At 35.3% G+C, this 18,235-nt stretch overlaps 2 protein-coding genes across 3 annotated transcripts; both read left to right on the top strand.

Moving 5' to 3' along the window:
• Positions 1-589: 589 nt before the first annotated feature.
• LOC117339665 lies at positions 590-9,803 on the top strand. The gene is made up of 4 exons (XM_033901379.1): positions 590-699; positions 6,798-7,074; positions 7,694-7,848; positions 8,421-9,803. Exons 1-4 carry the CDS (start codon positions 645-647, stop codon positions 8,513-8,515), a joined length of 582 nt encoding a protein of 193 aa, XP_033757270.1. The 5' UTR covers positions 590-644; the 3' UTR covers positions 8,516-9,803.
• Positions 9,804-11,127: 1,324 nt separating this feature from the next.
• On the top strand, positions 11,128-17,839 carry LOC117339666. Of its 2 annotated transcripts, none has more exons than XM_033901380.1 (4): positions 11,128-11,237; positions 14,638-14,893; positions 16,128-16,282; positions 16,828-17,839. In XM_033901380.1, the coding sequence occupies exons 1-4, from the start codon at positions 11,183-11,185 to the stop codon at positions 16,920-16,922; spliced, it is 561 nt and encodes a 186-aa protein (XP_033757271.1). In that variant the 5' UTR covers positions 11,128-11,182; the 3' UTR covers positions 16,923-17,839. The 2 variants fall into 2 exon arrangements, 1 of the variants encoding a protein (XP_033757271.1); XR_004535287.1 differs by lacking the exon at positions 11,128-11,237 and adding an exon at positions 11,743-12,057.
• Positions 17,840-18,235: the final 396 nt, after the last annotated feature.

Below are 18,235 nucleotides of genomic sequence, written 5' to 3' on the forward strand. Positions count from 1 at the left end.
TATGTATACTACAAAAGGATTATCAACATCACTTTACAAATATACAGTATGTACGAAGAATTTGTCTGTAAATAAACAGTCAATCTATCCTAGGGCAAAGCGCTTACATCTACTTAAATCTTATAATCTATACATATTGTTAAAGTTTTATATGTGCATCTGTCGTTCTGAAGGTTGTCTACTGTTTTTGAAAATATGTCATTTAAGCATTCTTTTGTAAAGCTCACCGGTCAAGCTATGCTTGGGTGAATATAATTGTGTAACGAACTATTCGTCCTCGTCATTTATAAACAGCGTTAACTTAACGAAGTTAAATTTGTAATACAATATTGTTAAACACATCAAAGTTTTGTTGTTTTTGTTTTTTGTTTTTGTTGTTTTTTAAAATAATATTCTTACATAGACATTGCTTATAAATTCCATACCTCGTAGTTGTAAGTTTATATTTTTTACGAATATGTGTCAGATATCATTTTAAGCTAACCTGGCATTGTAAATTAGAACAGAGAGTTCAAATGGCAGTTATTTAATCGCTAAGTCTTTACAAACGTCAAACACTACTGGAACATTGTAAACTAGTGTTGTCAGAACTCACCGACACACACAGTTTACAATGCATATACCACTTCCTTGTTGATTCCACCATGATCAGTAAAGTCAAACTGTTCCTGCTTAACATTTTAGTTATATCGTGGTTAGGTAAGTATATATATAACTATTTGTATATTTTATATTCTAAAAGTGTACTATACAGTTATGTGTGTACTGAAATCAGTTTGTCAGTCTGTATCTGTCTGTTTGTAGAAAACAAAATGTTCTGGACAACCCCTAAAATCGAGGACAGACTTCAGTAAACTGCACAGGGATGGTAGATCAACTTCATTAAAATTAGTCGAATGGTGTTACATGTCAATGTCATATGATGTATTTTCAGACAAGTTGCTATGGAAACATAGTGGAGGTTGATATTAGTGGAAAGTGAATAAAAATGAATATTTGAAATGGTTCGTGTAGCATGGGTATAAGTTTGTCTTAGTGAATATTATACAAGGCCAACGGTTTTTTGAAGTTGTAATTATCCCTTTTCATTTATATTCTTATCGATATATATATATATATATATATATAATAAACATAATCTTTTGTAATTTTGGCAATGTCGTATGAAATGGATTTACTCGTTCAAAAATGATATGGTACTTGTCAAAAGGCCAATCAAATAATAATTATTGTTTAATTAATTCCATATAGCATAGCCACTCATATACGATCATCATCTATATGTAATGATCCTGGTGACAATTTTAAGCTCAACTGGACCGATGGTCCGGTGAGCTTATACTATGGTGCAGCGCCCGTCGTCCGTCCGTCCGTCCGTCCGTCCGTCGTTCGTCAACGTTGGCCAGAAACATCCTTGGGGGAGGAAAACAGATTTTGCGTTAATGACGATTCTGACTCCTAAGGGCCAGAGGGACGAGGTCAAATAGGAGAAATAGAGGTAATTTCTTTAAATCGCTACTAGTCATGAAATTATCAATAGATTTGAACTCAATTTGATTATCATTGGGGTAAGGGGAACGAATTTGCATGAACGGTGACTCTAACCCCAAGGGCCCAGAAGGGAAAGACCCAAAATAGAAAATAACGATAATTCCTTTAAATCGCTTCTTGTCAAAAAGTCCTGCATGGATTTGGTCACAAAGATCCATGATAGAATGGAAGCTGATTTTGCATAAATGGTGGCTGTGACACTCCTGGGGCCTGAGGGGCGGGGCCCAATTAAAAAAAGAGGTTATTTCTTTAAATCGCTACTTGTCATAAAGTTTCGAATGGATTTGACCCAAATTGTTCAGAGCAATTCTTGGGGAAGCGGAACAAATTTTGCAAAACTGGTGATTGTGACATTGTGACACAATCATATTGTAAAAACAATCCCGGGGTCTTTTCTCTCACCATTAAAGAGTCTGTACTTCATTTCTGGGTTATTTCTTTAAAGCAGTTGAGATCCCCACACTATAGCCATATATATAGCATTGTTCGAGATCGGCAAATAAAGTCATTGATGAAATGAACTTGAACATTATTTTGACGTTTGGTAAAATTCCAACCAGGTGAGCGATACAGGCCCCGTTGGCCTGTTGTAAATAAATTGTGATTTACATTACCCCCCCCCCCCCCCCCCAAAAAAAAACAAAACAAAAACAAAACAAAACAAAAAACAACCAACAAACAAAAACAAAACTAAAAATTGGAAAAAAATGGAAAATGTACATACGTTTTGTAATTAAAAACTTAAAATATTCAAAATATTGTAATATCAAACGCTTCTATATGTATGTATATGCTATATTTAGTCAACGTCCACGATATATTCATATAAAGTTAACATGATTGAATTTTAATGTATGATAATATAAGAGGAATGCACTATTTGCCAGGTTCTCCGTGATGAAAATCAGGTATATCGGAAGTGGGTTTTTTTTCAATGAAAACCACATGTTTTTTTGTTGTTTTTTTTTCAATTCAACAACTAGATCTGGAATTATTTTTCCACGTTTTCACGTTTTATTAAGAATAACGTCACTGTTTAAACAATGGTTTTACAGTAAACGTCTCAAATATTGACACAGTATGACGTTATGTAACAAAATTGCAATTATCATGTCTAATGAAGTGTCTATTTATTCTAGACATCAAAGTGGCAGTTTGCGCTATAGACATCAAAGTGGCAATTTGCGCTATAGACATCAAAGTGGCAATTTGCGCTATAGACATCAAAGTGGCAATTTGCGCTATAGACATCAAAGTGGCAATTTGCGCTATAGACATCAAAGTGGCAATTTGCTCTATAGATATCGAAGTGGCAATTTGCGCTATAGACATATGAAGTGTCCATTGTCTCTGTGAACATATGCAGTGTCCATTGTCTCTGTAGACATCTGAAGTGTCCATTGTCTCTATATACATCTGTAGTATCCATTGTCTCTGTAGACATCTAAAGTGTCCATTGTCTCTGTAGACATCTATAGTTTCCATTGTCTCTGTAGATATCTGTAGTGTCCATTGTCTCTGTAGATATCTGAAGTGTCCATTGTCTCTGTAGACATCTGAAGTGTCCATTGTCTCTGTAGACATCTGAAGAGTTCATTGTCTCTGTAGATATCTATAGTTTCCATTGTCTCTGTAGATATCTGTAGTGTCCATTGTCTCTGTAGACATCTAAACTGTCCATTGTCTCTGTAGACATCTGAAGTGTCCATTGTCTCTGTAGACATCTGAAGTGTCCATTGTCTCTGTAGACATCTGAAGTGTCCATTGTCTCTGTAGACATCTGAAGTGTCCATTTTCTCTGTAAACATCCGAAGAGTCCATTGTCTCTGTAAACATCTGAAATGTTCATTGTCTCTGTAAACATCTGAAGTGTCCATTGTCTCTGTAGTCATATGTAGTATCCATTGTCTCTGTAGATATCTGTAGCATCCATTGTCTCTGTAGACATATGTAGTGCTCATTGTCTCTGTAGACATCTGAAGTGTCCATTGTCTCTGTAGATATCTGAAGTGTCCATTGTCTCTGTAGACATCTGAAGTGTCCATTGTTTCTGTAGACATCTAAAGTGTCCATTGTCTCTGTAGACATCTGAAGTGTCCATTGTTTCTGTAGACATCTGAAGTGTCCATTGTCTCTGTAGACATCTGTAGTGTCTATTGTCTCTGTAGACATCTGAAGTGTCCATTGTCTCTGTAGACATCTGAAGTGTCCATTGTCTCTGTAGACATCTGTAGTGTTTATTGTCTCTGTAGACATCTGAAGTGTCCATTGTCTCTGTAGACATCTAAAGTGTCCATTGTCTCTGTAGACATCTGTAGTGTTCATTGTCTCTGTAGACATCTGAAGTGTCCATTGTCTCTATAGACATCTAAAGTGTCCATTGTCTCTATAGATATCTGAAGTGTCCATTGTCTCTATAGACATCTGAAGTGTCCATTGTCTCTGTAGACATCTAAAGTGTCCATTGTCTCTGTAGACATCTGAAGTGTCCATTGTCTCTGTAAACATCTGAAGTGTCCATTGTCTCTGTAGACATCTGTAGTGTTTATTGTCTCTGTAGACATCTGAAGTGTCCATTGTCTCTGTAGACATCTAAAGTGTCCATTGTCTCTGTAGACATCTGAAGTGTCCATTGTCTCTGTAAACATCTGAAGTGTCCATTGTCTCTGTAGACATCTGTAGTGTTTATTGTCTCTATAGATATCTGAAGTGTCCATTGTTTCTGTAGACATCTGAAGTGTTCATTGTCTCTGTAGACATCTGTAGTGTTTATTGTCTCTGTAGACATCTGAAGTGTCCATTGTCTCTGTAGATATCTATAGTTTCCATTGTCTCTGTAGACATCTGTAGTGTTCATTGTCTCTGTAGACATCTGAAGTGTCCATTGTCTCTGTAGACATCTGTAGTGTCCATTGTCTCTGTAGACATCTGTAGTGTTCATTGTCTCTGTAGTCATATGTAGTATCCATTGTCTCTGTAGACATCTGAAGTGTCCATTGTCTCTGTAGTCATATGTAGTGTCCATTGTCTCTGTAGACATCTGTAGTGTTTATTGTCTCTGTAGACATCTGAAGTGTCCATTGTCTCTGTAGACATCTGAAGTGTCCATTGTCTCTGTAAACATCTGTAGTGTTTATTGTCTCTGTAGACATCTGAAGTGTCCATTGTATCTGTAAATATCTGAAGTGTCCATTGTCTCTATAGACATCTGAAGTGTCCATTGTCTCTATATACATCTGAAGTGTCCATTGTGTCTGTAGACATCTGTAGTGTTCATTGTGTCTGTAGACATCTGTAGTGTTCATTGTCTCTGTAGACATCTGAAATGTCCATTGTGTCTGTAGACATCTGTAGTGTTCATTGTCTCTATAGACACCTGAAGTGTCCATTGTCTCTATAGACATCTGAAGTGTCAATTGTCTCTGTAGATATCTGAAGTGTCCATTGTCTCTGTAGACATCTGAAGTGTCCATTGTCTCTATAGACACCTGTAGTGTCCATTGTCTCTGTAGACACCTGTAGTGCCCATTGTCTCTATAGACACCTGTAGTGTCCATTGTCTCTATAGACACCTGTAGTGTTCATTGTCTCTGTAGACATCTGAAATGTCCATTGTGTCTGTAGACATCTGTAGTGTTCATTGTCTCTATAGACACCTGAAGTGTCCATTGTCTCTATAGACATCTGAAGTGTCAATTGTCTCTGTAGATATCTGAAGTGCCCATTGTCTCTGTAGACATCTGAAGTGTCCATTGTCTCTATAGACATCTGAAGTGTTCATTGTCTCTATAAACGTCTAGTGTCCATTGTCTCTGTAGATATCTGAAGTGTCCATTGTCTCTGTAGACATCTGAAATGTCCATTGTGTCTGTAGACATCTGAAGTGCCCATTGTCTCTGTAGACATCTGAAATGTCCATTGTGTCTGTAGACATCTGAAGTGTTCATTGTCTCTGTAGACATCTGTATTGTCCATTGTCTCTAAAGACATCTGAAGTGTCCATTGTCTCTATAGATATCTGTAGTGTCCATTGTCTCTATAGATATCTGAAGTGTCCATTGTCTCTATAGATATCTGTAGTGTCCATTGTCTCTATAGATATCTGAAGTGTCCATTGTCTCTTTAGATATCTGTAGTGTACATTGTCTCTATAGATATCTGTAGTGTCAATTGTCTCTATAGACATCTGAAGTGTCCATTGTGTCTGTAGACATCTGTAGTGTCCATTGTATCTATAGGCATCTGTAGTGTCCATTGTATCTGTAGATATCTGAAGTATCCATTGTCTCTGTAGACATCTGTAGTGTTCATTGTCTCTATAGACATCTGAAGTGTACATTGTCTCTATAGATATCTGAAGTGTCCATTGTCTCTGTAGACATCTGAAGTGTCCATTGTCTCTGTAGACATCTATAGTGTCCATTGTCTCTATAGATATCTGAAGTGTCCATTGTCTCTATAGATATCTGAAGTGTCCATTGTCTCTGTAGATATCTGAAGTATCCATTGTCTCTGTAGACATCTGTAGTGTCCATTGTCTCTGTAGACATCTGTAGTGTCAAATGTCTCTGTAGACATCTGTAGTGTTCATTGTCTCTGTAGATATCTAAAGTATCCATTGTCTCTGTAGACATCTGTAGTGTTCATTGTCTCTATAGACATCTGAAGTGTACATTGTCTCTATAGATATCTGAAGTGTCCATTGTCTCTGTAGACATCTGAAGTGTCCATTGTCTCTGTAGATATCTGAAGTATCCATTGTCTCTGTAGTCATCTGAAGTGTCCTTTGTCTCTGTAGACATCTGTAGTGTTCATTGTCTCTGTAGACATCTGTAGTGTCCATTGTCTCCGTAGACATCTGTAGTGTCAATTGTCTTTATAGACATCTGAAGTGTCGATTGTCTCTGTAGACATCTGAAGTGTCCATTGTCTCTGTAGACATCTGTAGTGTCAATTGTCTTTATAGACATCTGAAGTGTCCATTGTCTCTGTAGACATATGTAGTGTCAATTGTCTTTATAGACATCTGAAGTGTCCATTGTCTCTGTAGACATCTGTCGTGTCAATTGTCTCTATAGACATCTGAAGTGTCCATTGTCACTGTAGACATCTGAAGTGTCCACTGTCTCTCTCTCTATATATATATATATATCTTACTGAAGCGCCAAAGGCGCCATAGTTATCTGAACTATATAATTATTTTCAGTTGACCATATTTTTTCTATATGTTTTCTATATTCTTGTAGGTCAAAGTGCCGGTTCCGAGAGCTGTTTCGGACTGTTCTATCAAACTTACTTTGACAGCTACTATGGACTTTATGGTATAAGCACCAATTATCGCCATTTTTATAGTCCCTCTGCTAAGTTCTGCCCAGATCGTTGCTGTACGATAACTGACGGGGCTACTTACTACTACAACTACAACTTCTTCTACAATAGACTCTCATATTCCTATAGGACCTGCTGTTATAGTTACGTAGATGTCACACCTTCCTACAAATCATCTGAAAAATCAGCAAGCACGTAAGTATACTACTATTACGACAACCAATAATAACGGCTAAATGTATATATATAATAAGATATATTTATTTGTGAAAAAAAAAACTAGTCTAATATACAATGTACCTGTGGCAAGGCTGTGAAATATATATGCTTATACACACTATTATGACGTTAAATAATTAATGACATCACGGTTGAAAGTTGTTTGTGTTATATGGAAACTAATTTGACGGGTTTTGCCTACATTCTCATTAATTCATATCCTTTTGGTCACACATACAAATGAATAAAAGAGAAAAGGTGAAGTATGTGTAATTACACTGTGAAAAAGCATTTAGAAATGCTCTACCATAACCATTGACCGGAAGAGGTAGTTACAGCAACATCATTAATATTCTAGTTGGTATTGATATAACAACCATTTACTTGGATATGTTATATCTATATATCCTAACCTTTTATTTATAATTTATTCATTCATTCATTCATTCATTCATTCATTTATTGATTTATTTATTTATTCATTTATTTATCTATTTATTTATTTATTCATTTATTTATTTATTTAATCATTTATTCATTCATTAATTCATTCATTAAATTATTTATTTATTTATTTATCTATCTCATTTTACAGCACAGGACTGATCATTGGGTGCACTATAGGAGGGACGCTTTTTGCCGTGATGGTAATATTTTCATTGCTAGTGGCCCGTTGTATGTACCGGGAAAGGAAAAGAATTGGCTCGACATCAACATTAAAGGGATCAAATCCAACTGACGAATCTGTTGGTAAGAAATTTACATACTTAATTTTCTTGTTAGATTAGATATGTCAGAAGATTGTAGTACCTTTCAGTGCAAACTGACATTTAGATACAGTAGAGGCCACAGTTGCATGATACAGCTATTTAGTCTACATAAGAGTCGTCAGTGATTTCACTATAGGCCTAAGGTACTTTTTATGCCTACATGTAGGAGGCGACTATGGAAACTCAAAAGAGGCCAAGACATGAATTTATCAGAAAACTTAAACCTGCCGATTCACATACTTTATCGAAGACTCAATAAATAAAACTATTGTGAATCGTTATTTCTAGTGATTTATCTTAGAAACTAAAAATAATCGGTAACTTTGTGTGAATGAATCAAATCATGATGATAACTAAAGCAGTATTCCGAATAATTTTCATATTTAAGTGTATATTTCGTCCAAAAGTCTTTACTTATGGCAGTAATTTATAAATGAGGATCTGTCATGGAAGACACATCTTTTGGGGGAAACTGCTGATAAGAAAAAACAAGAAAAACATTCCCGTTCATTATTGAATTCAGCTATCGCAAAAATCGTTATGTTGTTTCAGTTACCATGGCGGACAGCCCAGAGGTCGGAACCAGTTTCACTATCACTACTTCATCCACGACGACAAAACCAGCAACCGAAATCATTATTACATAGTTAGACTACACCATTCCCTTCTTGTGAGGTCTGATAGCATCGCCGAGAGATGGCATAGTACTCGAGCCGGAGTACTTTTATCTAAAATTTCACAGCTGCTAATGGATTGTTCAGTGGTCGTATACAAATACGACATGCCATTTTACTATGTAACAAGTGTTTCTTACGATGCTTATGACATAAATGTGTTGCATTGTAGGAATAATATAGTCATAGCTTCAGTAAGTCCTCGTTCTAATCTATGAGAGTTTCTTCCCTTCATTTGGCTTTGTCCGTATAGTGGTAACATACATGTAACTGCCGACGTAGCCCGAGAAGGCTAGGTGCTGTACCCAACATATTTTATCAGACTGTGGTCATCATGACTAGACCTGGTATGACATACATTTGGATGATATGCCCTAAGGCTGTTGATATCATTGTACATTTAAAAAAAAACATTACTCTATGTGTACACTTTGAAATCTTTTTCGGCATAGCCGTCTAATTTTGTTTTGGCCCCGGATATGACGCGACAAGTGGCGTTACTGGTCAAGATGGAGTATGTGATTGGTCAATGTAGCGGTCAATGCAAAATGCAGATATGCAGTTAAAAACGAAACAAAGTTAAGATTGAATGCAAGCGAAATAAGTGGATGTATCTTTTCAAATGACATATTAATAAAATCATATTCCTGATTCAAATGCAGTCTTATTATTACCAAAAATGATTTAAACTGATCTAATTTTGTTATCCGTGCTGAAACGCATTAGCTCGTTGATTTATTTCACCTGCGGTATTATAACCACCAGCATTAAAACTATGCCGTTTATCTTTTTTTTAAAGATATTTCTTGTTACATAGTTATATGACCACCTTAATAAATTCAAATTAAAATCTTTCCCGTTTTCTTTCATTTCCATTTGAAAAATAATGTCCGAAGAAATGATATTCACAATATAATCTCTTCGAGGACACTTATAATTACCACCCATCAAAATGAAGAGAGGGGTGGAATTTAACGATAGCAACGGCAGTAATAATATAGGCTACATTTTAAAATCGCTAAATGCCGCCATCTAAAAATTAAGAAAATATTAATTCGGTATATGTCAAAAACCTTTTGTAATAAGTATTCCGTTCTGATATTTTAATTTAATTTTTTTTATATGCATCTCCAAGTGTAAGTACTATTTTGAAGAACGAATGATGAATTACGTAACAGTGGGTGCCTTTGTCCTTAAATGTATGTATATTATTTATCCAATAAGTTGTAAAACTTAGGGAATAAAGTTGAATTGAATTGAATTGTATGCTTTGAGTTTGTTTTTGGCTTGTTTACTGCGTTTATCATCTCATAATCAGCTAGGGTCATTTTGAGGCGGTGTCATTTTGTAGTATTTGGTGACTACCTCACTGAGCAACATAAGGAGGCACGTTGCAAGCCATCCAGGGCTTACAGCCACGACCGTACAAACCATTCCTTTACCAGCTTTTTGAGAAACACAAACCACCAGCTAGCGCTGAATCACGCAACTCGGATCTTCATCTGAGGTCACGTGGCCGGCGGTCTCATCGGCTGGGCTATCGCGGCCCCTGTGATTAAAGTAGCAATTCTCCTTAACAGTAAATTTTACTCCATGCTTTAAAGTTTGGATTCAAACACAAAATGAAGTTACCTTATATTTGTTTTGATGAGATCATTGAGACGAACATTTTGGCTTAGAAGTTGTTTACAAAAATTATTTTAAGTGTCACACATTTTGAATTACATAAAATATACATCATACAAACCCAAGCTCTTTAAACATCACGGCTCACGAAGACGTATAGGACAACGAAATCTATTTTTCAGAATTAAAAAGAAAAGTATATATGTCAGATATAATGTAAAATGACCTCTTAGTAGGATATGCCGTTTATTGGTAAATATCAATATCAATGCACATATTATATAGTAACTAGGACTGTAGAGTCACAACTAATATCATTTCGTCCAAAACATACATGATATATATATAGTCATAAAAATATGTATACTACAAAAGGATTATCAACATCACTTTACAAATATACAGTATGTACGAAGAATTTGTCGGTAAATAAACAGTCAATCTATCCTAGGACAAAGCGCTTACATCTACTTTAATCTTATAATCTATACACATTGTAGTCTATTATAATTATATGCATCTGTCGTTCGGAAGGTTGTCTACTGTTTTTGAAAATGTGTCATTTAAGCATTCTTTTGTAAAGCTCTCCGGTCAAGCTATGCTTGGGTGAATATAATTGTGTAACGAACTATTCGTCCTCGTCATTTATAAACAACGTTAACTTAACGAAGTTAAAATTGTAATACAATATTGTTAAACACATCAAAGTTTTGTTGTTTTTGTTTTTTGTTTTTTGTTTTTGTTGTTTTTTTAAATAATATTCTTACATAGACATTGCTTATAAATTCCATACCTCGTAGTTGTAAGTTTATATTTTTTTTACGAATATGTGTCAGATATCATTTTAAGCTAACCTGGCATTGTAAATTAGAACAGAGAGTTCAAATGGCAGTTATTTAATCGCTAAGTCTTTACAAACGTCAAACACTACTGGAACATTGTAAACTAGTGTTGTCAGAACTCACCGACACACACAGTTTACAATGCATATACCACTTCCTTGTTGATTCCACCATGATCAGTAAAGTCAAACTGTTCCTGCTTAACATTTTAGTTATATCGTGGTTAGGTAAGTATATATATAACTATTTGTATATTTTATATTCTAAAAGTGTACTATACAAGTTATTTCCCTCGAGACTAAATTATGTGTGTACTGAAATCAGTTTGTCAGTCTGTATCTGTCTGTTTGTAGAAAACAAAATGTTCTGGACAACCCCTAAAATCGAGGACAGACTTCAGTAAACTGCACAGGGATGGTAGATCAACTTCATTAAAATTAGTCGAATGGTGTTACATGTCAATGTCATATGATGTATTTTCAGAACAGTTGCTATGGAAACATAGTGGAGGTTGATATTAGTAAAAAGTGAATAAAATTAGTATTTGAAATGGTTCGTGTAGCATGGGTATAAGTTTGTCTTAGTGAATATTATACAAGGCCAACGGTTTTTTGAAGTTGTAATTATCCCTTTTCATTTATATTCTTATCGATATATATACAGTGTATATATATATATATATCTAATAAACATAATCTTTTGTAATTTTGGCAATGTCGTATGAAATGGATTTACTCGTTCAAAAATGATATGGTACTTGTCTAAAGGCCAATAAAATAATAATTATTGTTTAATTAATTCCATATAGCATAGCCACTCATATACGATCATCATCTATATGTAATGATCCTGGTGACAATTTTAAGCTCAACTGGACCGATGGTCCGGTGAGCTTATACCATGGTGCAGCGCCCGTCGTCCGTCCGTCCGTCCGTCGTTCGTCAACGTTGGCCAGAAACATCCTTGGGGGAGGAAAACAGATTTTGCGTTAATGACGATTCTGACTCCTAAGGGCCAGAGGGACGAGGTCAAATAGGAGAAATAGAGGTAATTTCTTTAAATCGCTACTAGTCATGAAAGTATCAATAGATTTGAACTCAATTTGATTATCATTGGGGTAAGGGGAACCGAATTTCCATAAACGGTGACTCTAACCCCAAGGGCCCAGAAGGGAAAGAACCCAAAATAGAAAATAACGATACTTCCTTTAAATCGCTTCTTGTCAAAAAGTCCTGCATGGATTTGGTCACAAAGATCCATGATGGAATGGAAGCTGATTTTGCATAAATGGTGGCTGTGACACTCCTGGGGCCTGAGGGGCGGGGCCCAATAAAAAAAGAGGTTATTTCTTTAAATCGCTACTTGTCATAAAGTTTCGAATGGATTTGACCCAAATTGTTCAGAGCAATTCTTGGGGAAGCGGAACAGCTTTTGCAAAACTGGTGATTGTGACACTATACTTACAGTTTACATGTTTTTTACATCCTGATGTAAAAGTATGCCCAAGGGTCTTTCCCCACCCCCATGGGACTTAGTTTCTTTAAACACAATCATGTTGTAAAAACAATCCCGGGATCTTTTCTCTCACCATTAAAGAGTCTGTACTTCATTTCTGTGTTACTTCTTTAAAGCAGTTGAGATCCCCACACTATAGCCATATACAATTGTATATAGCATTGTTCGAGATCGGCAAATAAAGTCATTGATGAAATGAACTTGAACATTATCTTGACGTTTGGTAAAATTCCAACCAGGTGAGCGATACAGGCCCCATTGGCCTGTTTTAAATAAATTGTGATTTACATTACCCCCCCCCCCCCAAAAAAAAAACAAAACAAAAAACAAAACAAAAAACAACCAACAAACAAAAACAAATCAACACAAAAAAATGGAAAAAAAATGGAAAATGTACATACGTTTTGTAATTAAAAACTTAAAATATTCAAGATGTTGTAATATCAAACGCTTCTACATTGTTTTGTATATGTATGTATATGCTATATTTAGTCAACGTCCTCGATATATTCATATAAAGTTAACATGATTGAATTTTAATGTATGATAATACAAGAGGAATGCACTATTTGCCTGGTTCTCCGTGATGAAAATCATGTATATCGGAAGTAGTTTTTTTTTAATGAAAACCACATGTTTTTTTTTTTTTTTTAATTCAACAACTTGATCTGGAATTATTTTTTCACGTTTTCACGTTTTATTAAGAATAACGTCACTGTTTAAACAATGGTTTTACAGTAAACGTCTCAAATATTGACACAGTGTGACGTTATGTAACAAAATTGCAGTTATCATGTCTAATGAAGTGTCTATTTATTCTATAGACATCAAAGTGGCAATTTGCGCTATAGACATCAAAGTGGCAATTTGCTCTATAGATATCAAAGTGGCAATTTGCGCTATAGACATCAAAGTAGCAATTTGCGCTATAGATATCAAAGTGGCAATTTGCGCTATAGACATCTGAATTGGCCATTTGCGCTATAGACATCAAAGTGGCAATTTGCTCTATAGATATCAAAGTGGCAATTTGCGCTATAGACATCAAAGTGGTAATTTGCCCTATAGACATCAAAGTGGCAATTTGCTCTATAGACATCAAAGTGACAATTTGCCCTATAGACATCAAAGTGGCAATTTGCGCTATAGACATCTGAAGTGGCCATTTGCGCTATAGACATCAAAGTGGCAATTTGCTCTATAGACATCAAAGTGAACATTTGCTCTATAGACATCTGAAGTGGCAATTTGCTCTAAAGACATCAAAGTGGCAATTCGCGCTATAGACATCTGAAGTGGCAATTTGCTCTATAGATATCTGAAGTGGCAATTTGCTCTATATACATCAAAGTGGCAATTTGCTCTATAGACAACAAAGTGGCAATTTGCGCTATAGACAACAAAGTGGAAATTTGCTCTATAGATATCTGAAGTGGCAATTTGCTCTATAGTCATCAAAATGGCAATTTGCGCTATAGACATCTGAAGTGGGAATTTGCCCTATAGACATAAAGTGGCAATTTGCGCTTTAGATATCTGAAGTGGCGATTTGCCCTATAGATATCAAAGTGGCAATTTGCTCTATAGACATCTGAAGTGGTAATTTGCGCTATAGACATCAAAGTGGCAATTTGCCCTATAGACATAAAGTGGCAATTTGCGCTTTAGATATCTGAAGTGGCAATTTGCTTTATATACATCTGAAGTGGCAATTTGCGATATAGACATCTAAAGTGGCAATTTGCTCTATAGACATCTGAAGTGGCAATTTGCGCTATAGACATCAAAGTGGCCATTTGCGCTATAGACATCTGAAGTGGCCATTTGCGCTATAGACTTCTGAAGTGGCAATTTGCGCTATAGACATCTGAAGTGGCCATTTGCGCTATAGACTTCTGAAGTGGCAATTTGCGCTATATACATCTGAAGTGGCAATTTGCTCTATAGATATCTGAAGTGGCAATTTGCGCTTCATACATCTGAAGTGGCAATTTGCTCTATAGTTGGTGAAGGACCAATTTGTTCTCAGCTGTTTTCAATTATTTCCAGTTGGCAATTCAACTTTTATTGGCGCAATATCTGTTGATATCAACACTAATCTTTTCATTGTAGGTCCAAGTTCTGGTTACGAGAGATGTGTGGGTCTGTTCTATAAAACTTCCCTGGACAGCTACTATGGCCGTTATCAGATATACACCGATTATAACCATTGGCGTTATCATTATTCCTATCGTTACTGCCCTGACCGATGTTGTACGATAAATAACGGATACACGTTCTTTAGCCGGGACTATTCCTATAGGACCTGCTGTTATAGTTACGTAGACGTCACACCTTCCTACACATCATCTGGAAAAACAGTAAGCACGTAAGTACAGCAGCTGTCACGTCATCAGGATTATATGTCATAAATATCGTCATATACATAAGTTTTTAATACAGCTATTATGACGTCATAAATAATCAAATGAGCTTGTTCTATAATGAAAATAATAAATACAATCTTACACTCACGACGATTTCATGTCAATTTATTAAACTCCATGGATAATTTTAATATGACATAGAAACTTATGTTAGATCTTTTATTTTTATAACCTCTAATATATCTTTATTTATCTATTTCTACAAAGTTTACCAAATGAAAGCACATTTAAGTCTGAGGATCTATAAAACTAGATCGCCAATATAAACAATATCAAAATCTTTTCATACACCTGCATTAGTTATTCGGTTGTAAAGAATTCAAAATCTTCTTAGGGCATCGACATAATCGGAGCAGCAAAAATTGACAACCAATTTAAAATTCCCGCCATGGGATTGCGTATTCATTGCGTTACATTTGTTATTGTACATATGTACAAACTAGCGGATCAGCTGCCTACCAGCTACTCTCGTCACCAAGGTAACACAAATATAGTTCTGAAAACGATTTGATAATTTTGATGTTGATATGAATATGGTATTTGAAGATAAAATACTAATAGAAAACATATTTCATGAATACGAATTTTATGCGTATTGTTGATAGTACTTCGCAATAGCGTTTTTTGGTGTAAATTCTGATAAAAGTAAATAGGGGAACATTAATTCGAAAACTGGCGGTATCCTAGACCTTTCAATAGTGTCACATATGATATCAGTCAAGGGAAAGCCTTACGATGGTGAATGCATTGAGGTTGCTTAGAAGCGGATTCTTACAAGTTTGCAAAAAAAAAATCTTTTCATACCCCGATGAAAATAAAAAAAGCAACCTCAATGTTTAAATGAAGTGATATTAGTTAACTACAAAATGTAGTTTGCAATGAGGCGAAACGAAAAGAACATATAAGTATTCACATTTGAAAAAAAAAATTAAAAATAGGCATGTATGGTTTTGGCCATCAATTGATACTGAGGAAAATAATAACAAAGATAATTGCATGCAACTTACATTTAAGTCTAAGTAAGTCTATAGGTTATATAGCAGTAAGAAACACTGAACCATAACGAGGAGAATACTATGGACCTGAAGTGGTTTAACAGTGGTATTACTAAGAGTTTTATTGGTATTGATACAACATTATTGTATTCACTCATTCATTCATGCATTTATTTTACAGCACAGGGCTGATCGTTGGGTGCACTTTTGGAGGGACACTTTTTGCCGTGCTGGTAATATTTTCCTTGCTGGTTGCCCGTTGTATGTATCGAGACAGGAAAAGAATCGACCCAACATCCATATCAAACGGATCAAGTCCACCTGACGAATCTATCGGTACAAAATTTACATAATTATTTTGCTTGTTAAGTTTCCAATACATGCTATTAACATTGATGACATTATACAGGTACATGTATGTTAAATGACTGTACAAATGACACAAAAGAGTATAGTACTTTTCTGATGTCACTAAGGGTCTGAAGTATAGTCGTTATTAGGAGGCGACGAGAAAGACTAAATATAGACCGAAAGATAAATATATCAGATGACTGAAACCTACGGATTTACAGCCAAAGACTTTTACGAAGTGAAATTATTCTGTGTATTTATTTCTGAGGCTATCACTTAATTAATAATACCCTTGTCCTAATTTAATCAAAATATGTTGTGAACTAAATCAGTATTCAAAATGATGTTCATATTTGAGTGTATATTTCGTAAACGGTAGCCCCAATCCGGTATATATGGCAGTACTTTAAAAATGAGATTGCGTCAAGGAAAATGCATCATTCGGGAAAACATTTGATAAGAAAAGTAAAGAATAAGGTTTCCGTATGCTATTGTATTCCGCTATATTAAAGATCATTATGCTGTTCCAGTTGCCATGGCGGACAACCCAGAGGACGGAACCAGTTTCACTAATACAACTTCATCCAAGGCGGCAAACCCAGCAACCGAAGTCACTATTACATAATACCTTATAGACCTCGTCAGTGACGCTAGGGACATCATACGGTTGTTCCCTCCTTCTAGGACACAATACCTCCATGCGAAATAGAAACTCATGTAATATCCTTTACTTATATATGTAATTATTCTCGTATTGCAAAGGTGACCCAACTTTAACATCTGATGATTTATGTTGGGAAAAATATTCTGTTATACTTAAATCACAGGATTTTGAATATGAAAATAAGTTTCGAATGAGATGATTTATAGGTTTACATTAACCGTCTCAACCGTGTAACCATTGAAATCAGATATCACAAGACATAACTTCAATATGTAGAAAACCCACATCCTATTTCCTGTAATTTTTCAGCCAACTGAAATGCCAATTTGCTTCCTTCCAAGACATATGAAGAACGTATTTGCTTCTTTAAACAAAAATACAAACACAATTCTCGAGATGAATTTAAGTTTAGCCATCAGCTTGTCACCTATCATTTATCGACGCAATTTCTTTCTATTTGAGCTATATATAAATGCTTACTAAAAGATCCTTGTGTATGCAAATGTCTATAGACAACAGCAACAACAATATTGAATCATGCGTCAGCGCCCAAAATACCCCAAAGTGTCTGACAAAGATAAGTGTCAATTCTGAAAATTAATTGTTTAACCGTTGTTAATTGTTTGTGGGATTGTGATGTTTTATTGACAGAACAGCTAATCAGTGGATGTGATACTGAAAAAAAACCGCAAAATGCAAGAGCGTTTCAATTATTTTTGTTCACATTCACTAATGTACATGTAGTACATCAATTTAACTTTTGATGATGTTTCCTGTCTTCACTTTTGCATCTATTGTTAATTTTGTATTTGTCCTTTGACACTTATATGCATTCACAATGACATCAATGTATTGATATTAAAATCGACCACATGTTTTTTCATGTTTTATTTCATTTCAAATGCAAAAAATTGTCAAATGAAAAATGTTCCCGATAGAAACTCAAAAAGGAAAATGTCGCCATTGAAACATTCTCTAAAACTATCTGTTAGGTATTATAATCAGTAAGTAAAAAAGTATACTTTTTGACGCTTTGATATGTTAACTATTTAACAAAAACTTCGAAACAACAATTTAAAGCAATCACACTTGTTGGCCCAGACTGAAGGGCTCGAGGTTTGTGACTGTTGTACCCGACGAAAACTCACGTGGTCGCGCAGGTGACTATACCTTTTCATGTTCCATCGGAGAATCGAACCCCGGTCGCCTAGTTATATAACTCGTGTGTTACCACTTTGCCTCCTGACCAACCTTGATGAATGATAACTTGCTAT

Source organism: Pecten maximus, chromosome 12 (genome assembly GCF_902652985.1).
Source record: "Pecten maximus chromosome 12, xPecMax1.1, whole genome shotgun sequence".
Taxonomy (NCBI): Eukaryota; Metazoa; Mollusca; class Bivalvia; order Pectinida; family Pectinidae; genus Pecten; species Pecten maximus.

Excerpts from the sequence above, each read along its gene's own strand:
- LOC117339666 (XM_033901380.1), top strand. The coding sequence starts at position 11,183 with ATGATCAGTAAAGTCAAACTGTTCCTGCTTAACATTTTAGTTATATCG. Across the intron at positions 14,894-16,127 it reads TCTGGAAAAACAGTAAGCAC|CACAGGGCTGATCGTTGGGT; the intron begins GTAAGTACAGCA and ends TTTATTTTACAG. Across the intron at positions 16,283-16,827 it reads TCCACCTGACGAATCTATCG|TTGCCATGGCGGACAACCCA; the intron begins GTACAAAATTTA and ends ATGCTGTTCCAG.
- LOC117339665 (XM_033901379.1), top strand. The coding sequence starts at position 645 with ATGATCAGTAAAGTCAAACTGTTCCTGCTTAACATTTTAGTTATATCG. Across the intron at positions 7,075-7,693 it reads TCTGAAAAATCAGCAAGCAC|CACAGGACTGATCATTGGGT; the intron begins GTAAGTATACTA and ends CTCATTTTACAG. Across the intron at positions 7,849-8,420 it reads TCCAACTGACGAATCTGTTG|TTACCATGGCGGACAGCCCA; the intron begins GTAAGAAATTTA and ends ATGTTGTTTCAG.